Source organism: Cyprinus carpio, chromosome A10 (assembly GCF_018340385.1).
Source record: "Cyprinus carpio isolate SPL01 chromosome A10, ASM1834038v1, whole genome shotgun sequence".
NCBI lineage: Eukaryota > Metazoa > Chordata > Actinopteri > Cypriniformes > Cyprinidae > Cyprinus > Cyprinus carpio.
This window is the reverse complement of record NC_056581.1, coordinates 35,734-57,125: the sequence shown is the minus strand read 5'-3', so window position 1 is coordinate 57,125 and position 21,392 is coordinate 35,734. Positions and strand designations below refer to the sequence as shown.

The 21,392-nt window shown below is 35.9% G+C and overlaps 1 protein-coding gene across 1 annotated transcript in view; it reads left to right on the top strand.

The window, feature by feature from the left end:
- The first annotated feature begins 386 nt into the window (after positions 1–386).
- The window catches only part of LOC109097258 (mitogen-activated protein kinase kinase kinase 1-like), a 56,671-nt gene continuing 35,665 nt past the window's right edge, over positions 387–21,392 (top strand). The window contains exon 1 of the mRNA XM_042764573.1: positions 387–799. Coding sequence (XP_042620507.1) covers positions 423–799 — 377 coding nt within the window. The 5' untranslated portion in view covers positions 387–422. The remainder of the gene's footprint in view (positions 800–21,392) is intronic.

The following is a 21,392-nucleotide window of genomic DNA, read 5'->3' as shown; positions in this document are numbered from 1 at the left end:
CCAGAATATACTGCTCTAAACTGTTGACAGACCTCTGTGACAAAACTGCATTTCCCATAAAGTAAAAAAGAGAGTAAGTTAAAAGCAATATTCCAACAAATGAAAAATAAAATGATAATAAATAATAAAACACCATGGAAATATTTGTTTTTGGACTGGGAGTTCTGAAAAACTGTTGCGGTATATTTTCATAGTCATAGACATTTATTTCAAAAGAAAAAAATGATCGCTTATGATATGATTCCTTTAAGATGCGTGACGCCGTGCACGTAGGTAAGTTCCCGAAGGACTCCCCTAGCTCCTCCCACTTTGTAGATAGCTCCTCATATTTGTCTGGAAGCCCCTCCCTCTCGTCCTCCCCCAAATTCCCGCCACTCCCTCTCTCATAGAATCTATTAAGTGACAAAACTTCAGGACAGAAAATGGCGACGGCGGGGAGTCGGACGTCGTCGTTAGGCGGATTATTAGACTCCGGTAGCGGCACAAACGTCGGGAACGGACTTCAGGGCAGTTCTGGCGGCTCCACGCTTTCGAACAGCAGCGGGAAGGTGAAGAGAAATGCCGGGGAGAGTTCGCAGTGGAGGCGGAAGGTGAGGAGCGTGGATCTGGATAAATGCGAGAGCGGGACCGCAGCGCTGCACTTCCTCACGGTGTCCGGTCCCGGCTCGATCCAGACCGCATTACTGCAGCAGAGCAGCAGCGAGAACCTGTGCAATAGTGCTCAGGAATGGACGAGGAGCGCTTTAAAGAGCAGCGAGAGTCCGAGCGCTGAACATGGAGTGAACGCTTCACACAGCAGGTAAAAATAACTCCTCCGACGTGATTCTGTCGCGCACGCATTTGGAGAGACTTTAAGTCACTGAACTGAATTAACTTCTCTCTGACAGAGTCATGACTTTGTATGTATGTATGTGTGTGTGAAAGATTAACGTTGCAACGCGAGTATGAGAGAATGTTATACAGTCTTGAGGCACGAGACAGTCATAAAGCTTAAACTTAGAATTCTTCACGCGGTCTCTTTGTAGTTGCTGTTTTAAAGTGCAGGGTAAACTAATTTGAAGCTCACAGTTTGTTTTGACAAACACAAAATAGTTATTTGAAAAGCATAACTGACAATCAAATATCTGCATCATATATATACAGTACAGACCAAAAGTTTGGAAACATTACTATTTTTAATGTTTTTGAAAGAAGTCTCTTCTGCTCATCAAGCCTGCATTTATTTGATCAAAAATACAGAAAAAACCAGTAATATTGTGAAATATTATTACAACTTAAAATCATAGTTTTTCTATTTGAATATACTTTAAAAAAATAATTTATTCCTGTGATGCAAAGCTGAATTTTCAGCATCATTACTCCAGCCTTCAGTGTCACATGTAACATCCAGTCTATCACATGATCATTTAGAAATCATTCTAATATTCTGATGTATTATGAGTGTTGGGAACAGTTCTGCTGTCTAATATATTTGATGAATAAAAGGTTAAAAAGAACTGCATTTATTCAAAATAAAAAAAAAATTCTAATAATATATTTTCTTTACTATCACTTTTTATCAATTTAACACATCCTTGCTGAATAAAAGTGTTGATTTTATTTAAAAAAAAAGAAAAAAAAATTACTGACCTCAAATTACTGACCAGTAGTGTACATTGTTATTACAAAATATTTATATTTTAAAAACATAAATGCTTTTTTTTTTTTTTTTTTTTTACTTCATCAAAGTATCCTAAAAAAGTGTCACATGTTCTGAAAAAATATTAAGCAGCAGAACTGTTTCCAGCTTTGATAATGAATCATCATATTAGAATGATTTCTAAAGGGTCATGTGATAATGATCCTAAAAATTCAGCTTTGCATCACAGAAATAAATGATAATTTAAAGTATAATAAATTTAAAAACAATTATTTTAAATTGTAATAATATATCACAATATTACTTTTTTTTTCTGTATTTTTGATCAAATAAATGCAGGCTTGATGAGCAGAAGAAACTTATTTCAAAAACCTTAAAAATAGTAATGTTTCCAAACTTTTGACCTGTACTGTATATATGCACCCTTATTTGTAGCTGTGCCTCATCACGCAGTTGTCCTGTGGGACAGTAGTGCTCGGGGACATCAGTGTTTGTGATGGTGCATACTCTCAGCTCGCATGAGTGCGTTGCTGGACCCGAGTCTCGACGCATGGTGTGTGTGAATATAATCATGTGAGAGAGCTGAGTGTCTGCAGGCTGAGGGGCAGTTGTTTTCAGAAGGAAGACTGCGAGCGCAATATGAGCTGCAGGCTTTGAGACTGTAAAGATAATGAGGGATGAATGCAAGCTGAAACCTAAAGAAACTGCTGGAAGAGAAAAAAAACTGCATGCCTTTTGTGAGTTCTGTTTTCCAGAATAATGCTTGAGTTACTAAAACTGAGATTTTGTATTGATACTTGCCTTTTCCTATATTATTATTTACTATAATGAGTAAATGACACATGCAAGTGTCATTGTGAGATTGATATCATAGCGCATATACAACAAAACTGTTTTTAATAAGACTACAGTCACATGTTACCTTTAATTAGCCTGGTTGTTTTTCCAGTTTTATTGTCTTTCTCTTGGGTGTCCATAAGCCATATAGGGATCCGCAGTGATTCCACACTGTTTTACGTCACTGAGTTATTCATTTCCCACCGCTTCGCCTCAGGTGAGAATAGGAGCATCGGTCATTGTGTGTTCATGTGTGCTGGAGTGGATGTCACAGTCCTGATGAGAACAACAGGTGCTGAGAAGTGTCCGTTTCTGACACTGCTGTTGAAGCAGATGTTCTCCTGCTTGAGTGATTGAGTCGGACGCTGAAACTGTTTTCGTTTAGAGATCAAAGCAGCTCCTTTCAGTGTTTCTTCAGCTGTTTTTGACCATGTTTAAGTGTGTCATTTATATGCCACTATTGACACCAGATGAAAAAAAATATATATAATAATGGTTGTTTTCGAACAGGTTTCCCAATTTTCTATTGACGGCAAATTGAATACTATATTATATATTATACTATATTGCAGTCTGATTGTACAAACCACTTCAGGAGCTAGTTGTAAATGCATATGGCTCTCAAATATGCAAATGTGCAAATAGCGTGGGATTTGAAGATTGGGTTTGTATTTTTTTGGCAGAAACACATTTATGTGTAAGTGAAAAAGTTTTAACATCTGATGTTAGGATCAGAGGATATGCATGAAGCAAAAAGTGTAAACAGGCCCTTGTGATTTTTGTTTACATCTGTTTCAGCAAACTTTCCAAGTCTAAATGCTTTAGATTAGTGGTAGACCGATATTGTTTTTTTGACAGCCGATGCCGATATCTTGGAAAGCAGGGGGGCCGATAGACCATATAAAACTGATATAATTATATCTTGGAAAGCAGGGGGTATATATATATATATATATATATATATATATATATATATATATATATATATATATATATATATATATATATATATATATATAAAATTTGACAATGGATTAAAAAATAAATGTGTAAAATAAACATACTTATCATTTGACAATGGATTAAAAAATAAATGCGTAAAATAAACATACCTAGACTTTAGATGACGTAAACACTGTAACCAACAGGGCACTCAGTATTCTGGGAAGTTTGTGTGCATTGGGAATCATATTTTTCAAAATGGGTAACACTCATTTTACATACAGCACAAAGAGAAAATGACATGAACATGACGGTGGGCAAATGCATAAAGCGCAGCATAATTTGAAATCACGAGTTTATAATTTAAATCATTCAATTCACACGGATCGACCGTCACACAGAGAACACGCGATCATGCACACACACTTCACAAGATCTCACAGCTGGATTCAACTAAGTTTGCAAGGTTTGTGAAATTAAATGTTCATTAGTCATTCAAAGATTTGTTTAAATTATATAAATGCGTATTTGCTTAATGCTTATGTTTGCCTACTACTAATAATATAACAGCAATCTTTATAATACTTTTTGTATACATTAACTCCTTTGTTTAAATGTTCTATCTGATTATTAGACAGACTTCTATCCGTATTAGACAGAACTGTTAACCAAGACAGTAACAAGAGGGAGAATGTGAGCACTGTGTGTCAAAATAAAAGTCCCGCCTCGAACACATCTGCCAAGCAGAAAAACTTATCGGCTGATGTGTGAGAATTTTAGAAATGTGTGTCAAGATTAGAGTACATCTTCGAAGAAGTATGACTTGTAGGATAATTACTGTATATGCACTGCAGACGGAGTATGTGTGAACCTGTATAATGTATAACAAATCTATTTCAACACCTGAGGCACCGCTACAATGAGCTCTATGAACAATGCATGACCAAAAAAATAAAAAATAATCCCTGGACACGGGATTTATTTTTATTTTTTTGCCATATGTCTAGACATTTTGTAACACCTTTACTTAGTGATTATTTTGACTTGTCTGTTCTAGAGACATGTTACAACTTTTTGATAAAGCTCTAATTGGTTTTCTTTTGGAAATATGTTTCAAATTCATACTGAATGCATTTATGACTGTAAAGCATGTCTGTGTGTGTCAAAATCGTGAATAAAATAGAAATTGTAAAATTGTTCAAAGAAATTGCGATAGTTTTTTTTGTTGTCCATATCGCACAGCGCTAATGTGGACTGAATTGCGTAATATTTCTCAGCAGATCTGCAGTCTGAACTTGTCATTGTGAAATAGCTGTGTGTTTTCCACTGTTGTCCGCGCTGAGGACCGGAGTTTCCTGTGTGCTTGACACAGTTTGTGTGCTTTCATCGGGTGTTCCCAGCCCACAGAATCGTAATTAATTTGTTTGCGTTCCCAGCGGATGTGGCGGGGGTTGACCACTCTCGTTCAGCATAGATGGCTGGTCCAGTGCTGGAGAAGATCCTGCCTCTAGAGAAGATAATATAACAGGCCTTTGATCTAGTAAAACACAAGATCAAGAGAGAATTTCTTTATGTAAAGACCATGTTTGAAACGCATCTTATTGTGAAATATCGTGTGTATGTGCGCTACAGTTCAAAGGTTTGGGGTCAGTATGATTTTTTTTTTTTGTAATAGAAATTAATAATTTTAATATTCAGCCAGGACACATTAAATTGATTAAAAGTGACAGTAAAGACCTTTATAATATAAAACAAAAACTTTGTTTTAAATAAAGGCTGAATCCTGAAAAAATATGTTTAAACTTTGATCATACATTTTTCTTAATCACCAAATCAGCTGGTGGAGCTTCTGAAGATCATGTGACACTGAAGACTTGAGTAATGATGCTGAAATTCAGCTTTGATCACAGAAATCAATTACATTCTAACAGATATCCACACAGAAAACAGTTATTCTAAATTGCAGTAAATATTTCACAGTTAATGTGGAATATTTCACTGTTTTTACTGTATTTGTGATCAAATAAATGCAGCTTTATTGAGAATAAGAAAAAAAACCATGCCCAACCTCAAACTTTTGCCCAAGTAGTCTATATGTTTGTTTTTTATAGCTTTGTACAGTTAGTAGTTTAACAGACATGTAAATAGGTCATTACTGAATGGCACATTAGAACTAGCAAAGGCTTGGGCTGGTTTTGAGAAACTGCGGTTTAGAGGTTGCTTGTCAGATTTGACGACTGGATCTAACGGGTGTATTTAAAAAATGCATTGAAACATGTTTCAAAACAGATTGAAGCTGCTTCAACTTTAATAGTATTACATGCTGAGTTAAAGTAAAGCTAAATTATGAAATAATAAACGATTGACTTTGTGAAACATTGAATATTCACGCTATAGATTATGCAGCACATTCTGGTTTTAACTAGTATCTGAAGTTTTGTTCGTGTCCTATAAAGAGCATGTGATTCATTGGCCTTTCTCTGTAAATAGTGGCCTGTCAGATCTCTAAAACTGTCCTTTCCAGGGCCGCCCTCAAATTAGCTACTGACCGACATCTAGGGCCGGAATGACTTCAGTGCTGAGCTGGCGCTCCTCAGACATGCTCTTGAATGGCACTGTTCCTGTTGGAAATGTCCAGTCGACGAGCTCACGCTTGTAAGAAGACTCCCAAAGACTCGTGAGGTCCTCGGGAGCTTTATTGTGACAAATATAGCCTCTTGTGGGAGAGCGCGGCCGGCTAAAATAAAGATCTAGTGTACAGTATGTGGTGTCCTAAACGCTCGCTGAGCGAGTCTCTCAGTGATGTCTGAGTGTGAAATGTGAAACATCTTAAAATTGCATTTAGTGCTGACTTGCGCTGCATCTATAGAGGATAAATGTATCATACTTGTAGTACTTTCTGTACTAGCACGTACATTTCTTTCTGAATGAAGGCCCGTCCGCACCTAATGCAGGTTCTCTGTTTGAGGAAATGTTTTGTATAGAAACGAAGGTTTATATAAATATAAAAGGGACAGAACAGAGGATCATTTATGCAACAGTGCTCTTTACATGTCTCACAGGAAAACATTCATTAAAATGAATTAAAATACACAGGAACTGCAGCAGTGTTTTGAAATCACACAGAAGAGAATGAATCATATTACCAGAATGAGTTGCAGTTTGTTTAACAGTGGTTCTCTTCACGTTGTCAGCTCTAAAATATATATTTTGTTCTTGTGAGGAGTGTGTAAATATTAATGCTGTGATTTTACTGTTGTAGAACAGTTTTCAAATATCAAATGATTAGGTTTTGGTTTGTACAGAAACTTAAGCTTGCTTGATCTGCATCTATGTCTTGTACCCCTAGCCACAAATGTTGGACATTGGTAGTGTTAATCTTTAAGGGTTTTCATAAAGCATTAAGTTCTGCATTGATATTAATCATTTCAGTGTACCTGTTTTTACACTTGACCATGCAGAAGGACAGGTGGAGGTTGTTCAAGACGCATATGTGAAGATTTTAGCCCAAAACAAAAACAAAGTTGTGTTTAAAACCTGCTCCCAAATACTACAGCGTTAGTATGAAACATTTTTTGCATGATTTTCTTCAGCATGCACAAATAAAATTAAGCGTTTAATGTCACATCCTGACATTTGAGACCACGCCATCCTCATTAAAAAGTAGTTAGCACTAGATTCTCCACCAGCTGTCTCCTGTTGCTATTTTGAAGATGTTGCGCTGATGATAAACTAAATGCACTGTGTATTATCTCATTATTATAGCACAGAAATTGAAAATTGGATTTATATCCATTTAGTGTAAATGAAATGTGTAAAAATTTCACCAATTAATCAGTGAGGCTTTGTTCTGCTTGTACAATTAGTTAAATTACGGAGTTACACACATTCTAACTAATAAATAAAACAAGGCAGTCCCTTCAGCTTTGAAGTGAATGTCAAATAATTATATTACTGTTGTATAGTTACAATTATTTTTTTTACGGTACAAATAAATATATTTGGCACAAATTGAGATGACAGAGACTTTCTCATTCTGTCTATAAAAAAAGTGCATAATGTCTAAACTAATATTTATAAAAAAAAATATTGATTTTGTAAATTGCATTAACAATAATGAACAAAACAGCATCATGTATTTATGCATAGCTTAATACAAATGGCCAAAGCGCCGATCACACGATTGTATTTAAAAACATATGAGATGCAGTGGAATAGAATTAACCCTCCACAAATCTTCGATACATGTTTTCTACAACCCGAATTCCGGAAATGTTAGGACATTTTTTTTTTCAAAATTTGAATAAAATTAAAAATAAAATAATTTCCAATCACAGGAGACGATATTTTATTCACAATAGAACATGGATAACATAACAAATGTTTAGAATGTTTTATTTTTTTATTTTATGAATGAGATGATTTCATTTTTGATTTGTTGTATGGGTCTCAAAATAATTGGGACGGGGGCATGTTTACCACGGTGTAGCACCTCCTGTTCTTTTGAAAACAGTTTGAAGACGTCTGGGCATCGAGGTCATGAGTTTCTGGAGTTCTGGTGTTGGAATGTGGTCCCATTCTTGCCTGATATAGGTTCCCATCTGCTGAAGAGTTCGTGTTCGTCTTTGACGAATTTTCCGTTTAATGATGCACCAAATGTTCTCTCTAGGTGAAAGATCTGGTCTGCTGGCAGGCCAGTTCAGCACCGGACTCTTCTAATACGAAGTCATGCTGTTATAATAGCTGCAGTATGTGGTTTTGCATTGTCCTGCTCAAATACACAAGGCCTTCCCTGAAATAGACGTCATCTGGAGGGGAGTATATGTTGCTCTAAAACCTTTATATACACCTTTCAGCATTCATAGTGCCTTCCAAAACATGCAAGCTGCCCAAACCGTGAGCATTTATGCACCCCCATACCATCAGAGATGCTGGCTTTTGAACCGAATGCTGATAACACGCTGGAAGGTCTCCCTCCTCTTTAGCCCAGAGGACATGGCATCTGTGATTTCTAACAAGAATGTCAAAGTTGGACTCGTCTGACCATAGAACACTTTTCCAGTCTGAAACAGTCCATATTAAATGATCCTCGGCCCACAGGACACGACGTGGCTTCTGGACCATGTTCACATATGGCTTCCTTTCTGCATGATAGAGCTTTAGTTGGCATCTGCAGATGGCACGGCGGATTGTGTTTACCGTCAGTGGTTTCTGGAAGTGTTCCTGGGTCCAATGTTAATGACAGAATCATGCCGATGAGTGATGCAGAGTCGTCTGAGGGCCCGAAGACCACGGGCATCCAACAAAGGTCTACAGCCTTGTCCCTTACGCACAGAGAGTTCTCCAGTTTCTCTGAATGTTTTGATGTTATTCACTGTAGATGATGAAATCTGCAAAGCCTTTGCAATTTGACGTTGAGGAATGTTGTTTTTAAAGTATTCCACAATCTTTTTACGCACTCTTTCACAGATTGGAGAGCCTCTGCCCATCTTTACTTCTGAGAGACTCTGCCTCTCTAAGACATCCCTTTTTTAATTAGTTGCTAGATGTTCTCCCAGCTGAATCTTTTTAAAATGTCTTGCTTTTTCAGCCCTTTGTTGTCCAGGTGCCAACTTTTTTGAGAACTGTAGCAGGCATCAAATCCGAAATGAACTCATTTAATGGATAAAAGTGTCAAATTTCTTTGTTTAAACATTTGCCGTGTTCTATTGTGAATAAAATATCGTCTCGTGTGATTTTTGAAATTCTTTTAGTTTTTCATTTTATTCAGATTTAAAAAACGTCCCAACATTTCCAGAATTCGGGTTGTTAAAGTTGAACCTCTTTTAACTAACATGGCTTTCTATTCATCTCTTGTGCGAGACGCGAGTGCAGCAGTCATAGTTGTGTTCGAATATGTGTTCTGTGTGAATGGCTTGGCTTCTATATTTCTCCAATATTTTGAATGGAAAATGCAGCAGTGGTGAATCTTGTGGGTTCAACTGGATATAGACTAACAAAAACATTAAAATGCAACAACAACACACTTAAATTCAAATGTACAATTTTAAATTCGACTAATATTATTTTTTTGATTCACAGTCTGTTCATCGCAGGCAGGCACGGCACTCATTTCAGCGTGTGTTTGTGTGTTCTGTTGGCCGTCTGCTTGTCACTCATAACACGTGCCTTTAAAAAAGCGTGAAACTATCGTGAGATACACTACAGACCAAAAGTTTGGAAACATTACTATTTTTAATGTTTTTGAAAGAAGTCTCTTCTGCTCATCAAGCCTGCATTTATTTGATCAAAAATACAGAAAAAACAGTAATATTGTGAAATATTATTACAACTTAAAATAATAGTTTTCTATTTGAATATACTTTTAAAAAAATAATTTATTCTTGTGATGCAAAGCTGAATTTTCAGCATCATTACTCCAGCCTTCAGTGTCACATGTAACATCCAGTCTATCACATGATCATTTAGAAATCATTCTAATATTCTGATTTATTATGAGTGTTGGAAACAGTTCTGCTGTCTAATATATTTGATGAATAAAAGGTTAAAAAGAACTGCGTTTATTCAAAATAAAAAAAAAATTCTAATAATATATATTCTAATAATATATTTTCTTTACTATCACTTTTTATCAATTTAACACATCCTTGCTGAATAAAACTATTGATTTTATTTTATTTTATTTATTTTATTTTTTTTTTTTTTTTTTTTTTTAATTTATATTCATCAAAGTATCCTGAAAAAGTATCACATGTTCTGAAAAAATATTAAGGAGCAGAACTGTTTCCAACTTTGATAATGAATCATCATATTAGAATGATTTCTAAAGGATCATGTGATAATGATCCTAAAAATTCAGCTTTGCATCACAGAAATAAATGATAATTTAAAGTGTAATACATTTAAAAACAATTATTTTAAATTGTAATAATATATCACAATATTAAATTTTTTTTCTGTATTTTTGTTCAAATAAATGCAGGCTTGATGAGCAGAAGAGACTTCTTTCAAAACCATTAAAAATAGTAATGTTTCCAAACTTTTGGTCTGTACTGTATATCAAACATTTTTTCTGTCGTTATTGAGGGTGTACCGTCTATAAATATCGATACCGTTTAATCGCTCAGTCCTAATAAAGAATATCAGAAGCTTTGGGAGTCAGCTCTCGCCAGCAGTCCTAAACCTGCCAAAATACCAGCACAAAAACACGCTCGGTAAAATATTGTCTGATTATCGTTATTGACAAAACTCCAGAAAATATCGAGATCTCATTTGTTGTCATTATCGCAGACCCCTACCCTGTAGGTTATGTTGAATCAGTTCTTTAAAAGTTCTGAAGAGAACGTGAGAATTATTACTTTCTGAAAAGTCAGAGCGAAACTTATTTTAATATTTTTCAATTTTAATGTAATTTTCATGCAATTTTCATGCAGTTTCCAGCACAGTGATGTAGTGCTGTGTCTGTGGCTTGCATTGTCTCTGTGGAGTGTTTTAGCATGTTTTGTGTAATGAGCGGAGGCCTCTAGGTGGTGAGGTGGAAATGAGTTGTTTGTTTAAAGGGGTTGGTTGGATGATAGATCATGGATGGACACCGGACACAAAGGCCCGGATATTTCCATACCCATTAGGCCCTGTCCGCAGGCACGGGGTCCCCCTCCTCTCAGGTTTTGTTTAGTTAACAGCAGGACGAGGCACGCTGGAGATTACATGTGAAAAGTAAACACGTAATAAGGCCCAGATTACTGGTTAAAACAACAGGTCATTTGGCAGGCCTCGGGGCGAGATACTCTCAAACTCACCCACAGCATGAGCAAACGTGCTCTGAAATAAAGGAGATGTCTTAAACCGTGTGCGATCTCTTTTTGAATGCAGTGTGTTCATATTCAGAAGTTTTGCACGCTAGGAATTGGACTCTCTGGCTTCCTTATTTGGAGCGTGTTAATTGTACACCTCGTCTAATGAGGGCTGTTGACATACTCGGGGCTCTACAGTGCGACTGAAAACTACTGCGTGTGACTATGAACAAAATATTTAGGAGCACCAGTGCGACAGACTCAGTCAGCATAATTGTACAGCATAGTGATTCAATTACCAATTCATAAAGACAGCCATTGCTTGCTTCCTGAATGAATCAGCCTTTCGAATGAGTCAATTGATTGAATGATTCAGTGACAAAGACAGTGACTTACCACCACGTACTGACAGTTTTAGTTGCATTTTTAAAGTATCAGGTCAGTTATTTATTTGTTTATATTGTTTTACTTAGACATTGTCTATAAGTCTATAAATACAGTATTTTTTTAATTTGACATAAAAGATGACATACTTTTAATAAAGTTAGAAAAAATGCCATTACAAAGGTAAAAAAAAGACCCCTGTGGAATCAGATATCAACTCGTAATGGAAATACAAATTTTTGTTATTGATCAGAAGGTGGTGCCGATTTTTTTTTTTTTTTTTTTTTTTTTTTTGACCATGGTCCTAAATTTTTTTAAATTAGGAGGACAAGTGCTCCTAAAAAGAAAAGTGAGCGTAGAGCCCTGATACTGGCCTATGTGTTGTAATGGCATGCGAAAGGCCTATCGATTTTCCCAGCGTCTCGTTGGCCTCCGGGGACCATCAGCGGGAAACTTGATTCAGCTTGTAAATTGGGATTGACTGTCAGTTGATTGAATCCATGGGCTTAGGAGGCGACACAAAGAGAAGCATTGTGAAACGCCAGCGCTGTTGTCATAATGAGGAGGATCCCAGCTCTGGGGCCAAAATAGGAAATAGCCAAGTGTCCCTTGACCACCTCGCAGTCCCTCTGGCCTTCTCGTGTCTCCCTTTAGCTAAAGTAAAGTTCAGTATGTGTGATGTTAGCATGGCCTCCTCCCAGCGTCCATCCGGGAGTCTGTCCTGGCCCGGCGCTTCCACAGGGACATTGTTCTGCCGTTGTCTTTGGTTTTACTCTGTTCTTTTGAGGTTGTGTTTAATCTCGATTGTCCTTTTTTCTGAGACTCTGCCCTTGTTTGGTGGAGAGTGGAGTGATTTAATGACTTCAGTGTTCGGTGGTTTCTCTGGATGCTGTCGGAGAGACTCTTAATGGAGATGGACTTGTTGGTCTTTGCCGTCGCTGTCCTCTCCAGCAGATCTAGATCTAGTAACCTCGTTACCCCATGGACATCTGCTGTAACCTGACCTCCACCCACACAACCGGGGTCAAAAAGTTACTCGTCATTCGGTCTGTTACTTTTGGACCTTACCCACACTCCCTCCCTGGAAGTGCATGTGAGGTTACTTAGGAAAATAAAGCCTTTTATATGTCTTCTATATAAATAAACATGGAAGCATGAGTTAAATATAATAAAACCCAGATGGTTTAGACTGTAATTAGCACAAAAGTCTCATAACTGGATCAAAAACGATCCAAATCTTAAAAAAGCTCAACTGTGCTTGGATCTGTTTCTTGTGAGATCTTTTATGATATGTTAAGCAAGCTGATTTAATTTAAAATTAACCTAGAAAAGTTTTACAACATTTGGAATTATTCAAAGTCAAATGTATGTTGAATTGATATTTACTTACAAAATATAGTTTTAAAATTGTTTTCTGTAATATATTTAGCTGTTTTCCACAGTTTTATCTATTTTGCACGAGTTTATCTATTCAGCACTAAAGGCAGAAATGCATTCCCAAAAACAGTCTATAAATGAATAAGGTCCATTGAATATGAAATGAATGAGGTCACGGATCACAGCAGTGCTCTGCAGTCTGTTTGAATGATCATGCTCCGCAAACAAGTGTTTTGATATCCATATAAATTCATTGAGTCGCCTGAAACAGTCACGTGTGACACAGGTTATAATTGTTTAAAGTAAAGAAAGAACATTTAATGCTTTGCACAGAAAGTTAAATTTATGTGCATTAATATTGTGTAATAGAAATGTCTAGAACGTCTTCTTTTTTTTTAGTAAACGATGGATGATTAAATATTGCTGTTTGTAAATGTAGTTTTGGTTCATACCTAGAAAAATGGGGGAAAGAATTATAAATTCTTTTTTTGCACTTGGTTGTTGGTCTAGTATTCTGACGCAATATCCTTTTGATAAAACCTTGTTAATAGACTTTTCTCTTTACTTGTCGTGTTTGTGTTTAATTTTGGTTTATTTCACAAACAAGTAAAACACAAAAAACAAACCAACAAAAAAAAATTAATAAATAATTCACTTTACTTTGTTATTGTCTAGTGTATCCTAAATGAAATCTTACAAATTGCACTATTAAACTATGTGAATGTGATTTTTGTTGCTGAATGTTTTCTCTGAAATCCTAAAAATGAACAGAAAGCCTTGAGACATGAAGTGTGTTGGTGTGACCTAGAAAGTGTTTAATCACTCCAGCGGTGTGAAAGAGCTCTGGAGTTAAATATGTCATTAATAACCTTTGAAGAAACTTGTGCTTTGTCAGCACATTGATTAACAAATTATTTATTAACAAGGATGTTGACTGTAAAGTTACTTTTTATCTGAGCTAAAGCCGAGCCGAGGATGGAGTAAATGTTTAACATGTTTTGTGTTAGTGGTGGTGTTCATATGTAGGTCGTCATGTGATCAGTGCGTGTGGAGCATCGGCTCTGGATCAGAATGGGATTTCCACTCTAAAAGTGTGATTCGAGTAATACCGTTAGCTGATACATCACACAATCATCAAGCCAGAGTTTCTGTCTGTGAGCTTTGGTCGCGCCAAACATGTCTGGATATTTCTTAAAATATCAGTGAAGCTGATGCTATTTGTGAGCTGAATGTCTCCTGGGGCTTGTGTGTTTTTGTCAGCAGTATCTGGGCTCTAGACTGCGACTATATTTTGTTAGAGGTTGCACTCGTGCCACTACCAGTTTGACTGAGAAGTGCTGCCAGTTGTGTTGTATATGAGAAACATTAAACTGCAAACGCTTGGCCCGAAAGACAGCACAGCATGATCTCATATGCATTTATTGCTGACCGGTCTCGATCGCGTGATCATTATTAAACAACAGTGTGAGATCCAGAAAAAAGTGTTGAGTTCACTGCAGATTACTCCAACACAAACCACCAATCTCTCTGAATAGAGATATAACAGCGGTTATGTTCGGATTGTTTCTAGTTTGTTATATTTGTGTCTGGTTATAATTTCGGTACCTCAGTTTCGATACCGGTTCCTAACGATACTTTTTTCGATACCAATTTTATGAAATCCATTTTAACAAGATGACAGAACACATTTCCTCAGAAAAACTTTGGTTGTATTTTTTCAGTTTGACTCATGCTCCTTAGCCAGTGCACAAACAAACAAAAAAAGCACAAAGGAACAAAAAAAGTTTTATAAAGAGCTCATGCTTACCAAAGCTGAATTTATTTTAATTTAAAGAAGTGTAAAACTTTTAATATTTTGAAATAGTATTACAATTTAAAATCTTATTTGAATATATTTCAAAATGTAATTTATTCCTGTGATGTCAAAGCTGAATTGTCAAAATCATTACTTCAGTGTCACATAACCCTTCAGAAATATCAAAACAGTTTGCTGCTTAATATTTTGGAAACTATGATACATTTCTTTTCATGATTCTTTGATGAATAAAAAATTAAAAAGAACAGCATTTATTTAAAAACGAAATATTTTGTAACATTACACACGTTTTAATGTCACCTTTGATAACTTTAATGCATCCTTACTGAAAAAAAATTCTGACTAACCAACACATTTTTGAACGGCAGTGTACATTCAGTAGTTATTATTTATTGCAATATAAACACTGTCAGAGTGATCAACAAGGTATCTCTTCATTTACCAGTCGAAGACGGAGCAACTTTCTGCTCTTATGTTTACTCCGTGCACTGTCAAGGTCTTCATCATATTTGTCGTGGTACCGGTCTTTGCAGCAATTATTTTACCGCAAATACTGCATCGCGCGCTGTTGGCATCGAGCCTGGAGAAATGTACCCACATTTTTGATCGACTTTTCCACATCTTTAAGGTATAATGTGTGTGTGCTCGTGTCTCATATAAGTATGCGAGTGGAGAGTTTGTGCATGTGCGCGCCTCATATGAGTATGTGCCAGTCTGTGTTTTGTGTGTGGGGGGTTGTACGCGTCTCGTGTGTGTAGAGTTTGTGTGTGTTGTTGTTCATTTCATATGTACTTATTTGAGCACTGACGTTGACGAGCTAACTCCTTAGGTATCGAAATCTGGAACCGAACATGTCATTTTTCGATACTCGATAGTATCGAGGCAATTCGGTCGGTACCTAAAAAGTATCGAACTCGGTACCCAGCCCTAAATCTCTCTGAATTGAGATGAAATGGCAAACAGGAGAATCATTTGCTTTTTAATTCACAAATCACTAACATTCACCATGTATTTACTCTGGTAACACTAGATTGTTACCCTGGTATTGTGACAGAAATGTGGGGATATTAATATAGAATTTTATTCATAACAAACCATACAGTTTGTACAGTTTGTTTTAGTTTTTAACAGGTGTTAATGAAAATAAATGTACATACACTTGAAGAATATTGTCCCTTAGGTTAGTGGATCACAGTCTTGTGTTACAGCTTCATTCACCGATCCTAAAAGGACTAAATGTATAGTTGCGCTTGGATTTTCTTGTCTTCTAAAAGCATGGCTGTGTTTACAGCACGTCCAGTGTTTTTGGGAGTGTGCTTCCTGCTCGGTCCACGAGTCCTGGGTTCCCTGCAGGGCCTGTGCTCCACTTCCAGCACTTCTCATCAGAGCTCACGGCTCAATCGTCCTGACATCAGAGCTGTGTGTGTGTGTGTGTCTGTGTGTGTGTGTGTGTGTGTGTGTGTGTGTGTGCGCAGGGGGAGGTACACGAGTGCCCCGTGATGGGGCTGCAGGAATGTGATCACCGTCCTGCACTGCACACAGGTCACACCCGCAGCACTCATATGTGATCACGCGTGCTCAAGGACTGTCAACAACAGCCAAAGCAGAGATATTGTGCAGTTGCTGTAGCTGTAGCAGTGTGTGGGAGTGAGGTTAGTCCTGCTGAGAGAGGGGTCAGTGGGAGACTGGGGGGGTCGTGCTGCTCCAGTTGGGTAGAGTGAAGGAATTCCTCTGCATTCCAGTGACATGCCAGAGCAGTGTGCAGACTGAAGGCTATGAAAACACATGCAAATGCCTGAATTCAGGCTATAATGTGCATTCTGTAAAAAAAAAAGAAAAAAAAAGTAGAAAATAAATAATAACAGGACTGTACTGACTTCACAAAAAAATCAAGAAAAACATAACCACAAACTAAGTTAAGTAATTATTGTGGAGTATTATGTTGTTTTTTTTTTTTCAAATTCAGTTTTATAATCTCCCAAATTCAGTTTTTCCAGATTTTCTGGCTTCAGTTATTTTTTTTTATTTTTTTTGTCATTTATGTTTTTTTTTTTTTTTCTGGGTTCCGTTTAAAAGGATAAATTAAACTGTAGTAATCAAAAGCATATCTAATCATTTGAAATCATGAAACCTATTCAGTTGAACAAATTCCACTCTAAATAAAAGCACTATTTTTTCCCAAACTCTTTTTTTTTTTTTTTTTTTTTTTCCCAGTTTTATGTTTTCTGGATTCAGTTGATTTAAATTAAAATATTGTTATAAAAGAGCGTGTATTATATTTTGTTTTTATAAATTTTTAAATTTTTTATAAAGTGTATATAATATTGTGGGGACCTATGAAATGAATTTGTGTTGTCTGTTTTAGTTTTTCTGGGTTTGTGATTTAATACACATTTCTTCTCAAATATGGTGGTAATCAAATAAAGACATAAAACAATAACAATTTAATGAATCTTTTAAAATGTAATGAGAGTTTTAAAAATAGAGTAATTTGTGTGAGTATGTATTACTTTCGGTTGTTTAACTTTGCTCCCGTCAGATAAATGTTTGTTCAGCTACTTCTTACCTCGCGCTGTCATGCGTGATTGGCTCCTATAAACAGTAACGCCTGCCATCTTTAATGTGACGAGGCAGACCGGCAGGAACACACACGTTCACTTTCCTGTAAAGACTAGTTCCAGTGAAGGTCATTAACATGCTTGTTTGTGTATTGCTTGCTTCTTGGCGCCTCTGATCCTACAGTAAGCACAAACTCTCACTGTACTGCGAGCTGAAACCCTAAACCCTGTCTATTGTGGACATGCTGGGGTTCTCTTCTGCTGTTTCAGTCGCAGTACACTTACGATATTGTGAGACCGGGACATGTTTTGAAAAATGACGTATAATGACCTATTTATACACTTATTTATCTAACACACATACTTACTCTACATTTCAATTTGCACATAATATACCTGTACATACAACTGTCTGTTGTTATACATCTCTACATACAATTGTCAATTTGTATATTTTTATTTCTAATTTACTTTTTCTATTTTTATTCTTTTATTATCTGTTTTTTGTTCTGTCGCTGTCATTCTGTTACACTGTGAAAGCTTCTGTCACGAAAACAGATTCCTCATATGTGTAAACATACCTATTGTGAGTGACACCCAGCCAAGTTTTTTCCTTCTGCTCTCTTGCTAAGTCACGCAGAGTTTGTTTGTTTCAGCCCTCGTTTAAACCACACAGACACACATACACACACACATACACACACACACATACACACACACACACACACACACACACACACACACACACACACACAGAGTTGTTTTTAATGCAGTCTCTTTTCCACTTACAGTGCATACAATTCCACTCTCATGTATATGCATTACTCCCACATTTTATGTATTTAATGCATCTTAGGGTTCCCCCGAAAAGTTTTTTTTTTTTTTTTTTTAATGTAAATTATGCTATTTTATTGTTAACGGCAAAGATTATTTTATTTTTCAGTTTATATAAATTCACCTTTTAATTAATCATTATTAATTAATAATTTGGGTCAGTTTTTAATAATAATACTTTTATTCAGAAGGATGCATTAAATTGATTAAAAGAGATTTATAATGTTACAAAAGATTTCTACTTCAAATAAATGTTGTATATTTGTCTCAAAAAAAAAAGAAAAAAAACTATGCAGCACAATTGTTTTCATCTTGTGACGTATGACAATGAAGTCTGGACTGCTGGAAAATCAGCTGTGCCAACACAGGAATAAATTACACTTTAAAAAATATTAAAATACAAAAGTTTTTTTTTTTTAGTTACTGTTCTCACTGTATTTTTGATTAAGTAATGCAGCATTGGTGAGCATTAAAAGACTAATGTTTTCAAGAGCATTAAAAACATACTGACCTCATACTTTTGAATGGTACGGTCTGGGGCTGTGCGAAATTGAAGAAAAATGCGATATGTGATACCTTGTTAAAAAATGTGATATTCGATATGCGAGACGATATTGCTTAAAGTGTATAAAATCAATTTCAGTTATATTTTAAAATATTTAAACATGAAAATTATATAACCAATTTGTTTCACGTTCTTTCTTGGAAAGCATTACATATTTTTATGAGCCTTACATAAAAAGTAATGTCACAAATAAGAAAATGTCATTTTTAACATCAGTGTGAATATACAAAAATTATAATAATTAATAATAATTACACTAATTTTATATCATTGTAATTTGGCTCTCCATACACTTTAAGTACTTCTTCATATACCACATCAAAAACTATAGTCTGAGAAAGTTCAAACATGACTAAAAGCAAGTGAACAGTCAGTAAAAAAGAAAAGGAAAAGAAAAAAATACACAATATACAAGCGTAGATAAATAAACAGCAGTATTCAGGTGCAGAAATTTAGTGAACTAAACCTTGACCTTTTGCAACGTTTTGATTTAAGTAGTCTGTTATTAAAATGATTCAGATATTGCATGCCCTTGCACTGTTTTCATTATTAATACTTATTAATTAGTCATGCAGCCTTAACTGTTTTTGTTGCCATAAAAACAATGAAGCAACACAATTAGAAATAAGAATTACGTCGACCTAAAAAAACCCTTATATTTCTGATACTTCGTCTAGCTTACAGCTCTACACAGCTCCGGACAATCTTTCAACCAGCTTCATAAGGTGCATTCTGGGATGCGGCATTCTCTTGTATGCTTGCTTTACCTTCACTGCTCCATCTGCTTCAACATCCGTTTACACAAAATCAAAGTTAAATTACGGCTGGCTTCTTTGCAGGTGTTTCTTATTTATTGCATAGTCTCCCCACATTTCATCTGGGGTTTAAATACTAGATCTGGGCCATGTTTTCATGTTTTGAATCATTCTCATGTTGAAATATCCATTTATGGTTCAGCTTCAACATTTTTTACATATAACCTCACATTGTTCTCAAGCACTGCATGCTATGTAAGCCTGTAAAAACTAAGTGACTCACAAATGAAACCAACTCACAACGAAGCATGCACATTGTTGCTAGGAGATGCATGACGGATGAAAACAAACATGGATGTGCAGGAACCGACGGCTGTGTTTTTTGCTTCTTTGTGTGCTGAGTTGCAAAATAATGAGTTGCAAAATAACGGGAGCTGGAGGTGAGTTGTGCTTAATCTGTTATAAAGCAACTCAAATGCTATGATCTGTGTTCAGCTCAACAGATATATAAAAATATCCAAATATAGCTTATTGGATAACTTTTCAAATGGATAGAATCATAGTGTAAACTCTAAAGTAAATCAAATCAGAGTCTGTGCTCATCATTTACTCCACGGTTTTCTGTGAAATGTCATCTCTCCAGACTGCAGATCTGGGAAAGATGTGTAGTCTGTTCCAGCCTCAAGTGTTGGCTTTGTTTTCTCTGAAGCTCACTTGAATTTGTTGTAAAATGGATCATTAGACATGATGTTACGGTGCCTTCTGAAGCCGAGGTGCTTTCATACACACAACACTGTCTGTTTTCACTCATGTGCACACAGTCAGAGGCTGATGCAGGAGTTTGCTTCGACATTTCTGCTTATTTGACTTGTGCACGCTAGTCTGTAATATTTACACGAGAGAAGTGTACCAAATCAGAGCATTATTACAGTAGACAAAAATGTGAGGAGAAAACTGTTCACCACAGACCTACATTGATTTGTTGGGTGTTAACATCTCCAGTGTCTTTACTCAGTGGGGATTAACTTGTACAAAACAACAAAAAATGTACTTAATATTTTCAATGTCCAACAATATTTCAGTTTGTCAAGACATTTTTATAGTCTTGAAAGAAAAACCCTGCTACAGGATTAGCTCCACTAGCACAACCCTGTGTCTGTAGTGGCTGATCAATATTAGGAAATAATTTATTATAAGATTGAGATCTCAGATGACTTCCAAAAATAAACCAGGGTTCCTTCTTCACGTTCAGCTGCCCGTCCAACTAAATTGGTAAATTGGAGGAAACTAAACCTTATCTAAAAAGAAAATATTCAAGCTTACATATACGATATAAGTTGCATCTGTGATAAATCTCCGTATGGCATAAGCACTTTGTGTCCATGTCCATGTGAAAATACAGACTAATGAAGCGCTTTGGACAGCGTGGGGCATGGGCTCTGGGCTCCCTTCTCAGGAAATGCACAAAACTGATGAAAAGTGGATAAAAGTGTCTGCCACATGCAGAAATGTGAATAATGTACAAATATATAATTGTATAAATATATAATTAGTATGATTAGTAATAGTATTTAGTTTAACTGCAGCAGCATTTTTGTTTCTGTGTGTTGCTAGAGTTACAAGCGGAAACCCATAGCGTGGATATTACGTCACTGATAGGCGACAATAGGCAAGGGAAGTTTATTTATATAGCACATTTCGTACACATTCAAAGTGCTTTATATAAAAGAAAGTAAAATAATCATGAAGAAAAATAATTAAAAAAACAAAAAAAACAAGCAATTTTAAAACTTTGAAAATGATTTAAAAATTGACTTATTTAAAATGAATTTAAAACAGTTAAAATAGAAAATGATTTTACATAAAATACAGTGAATACGTAAAATACAGTG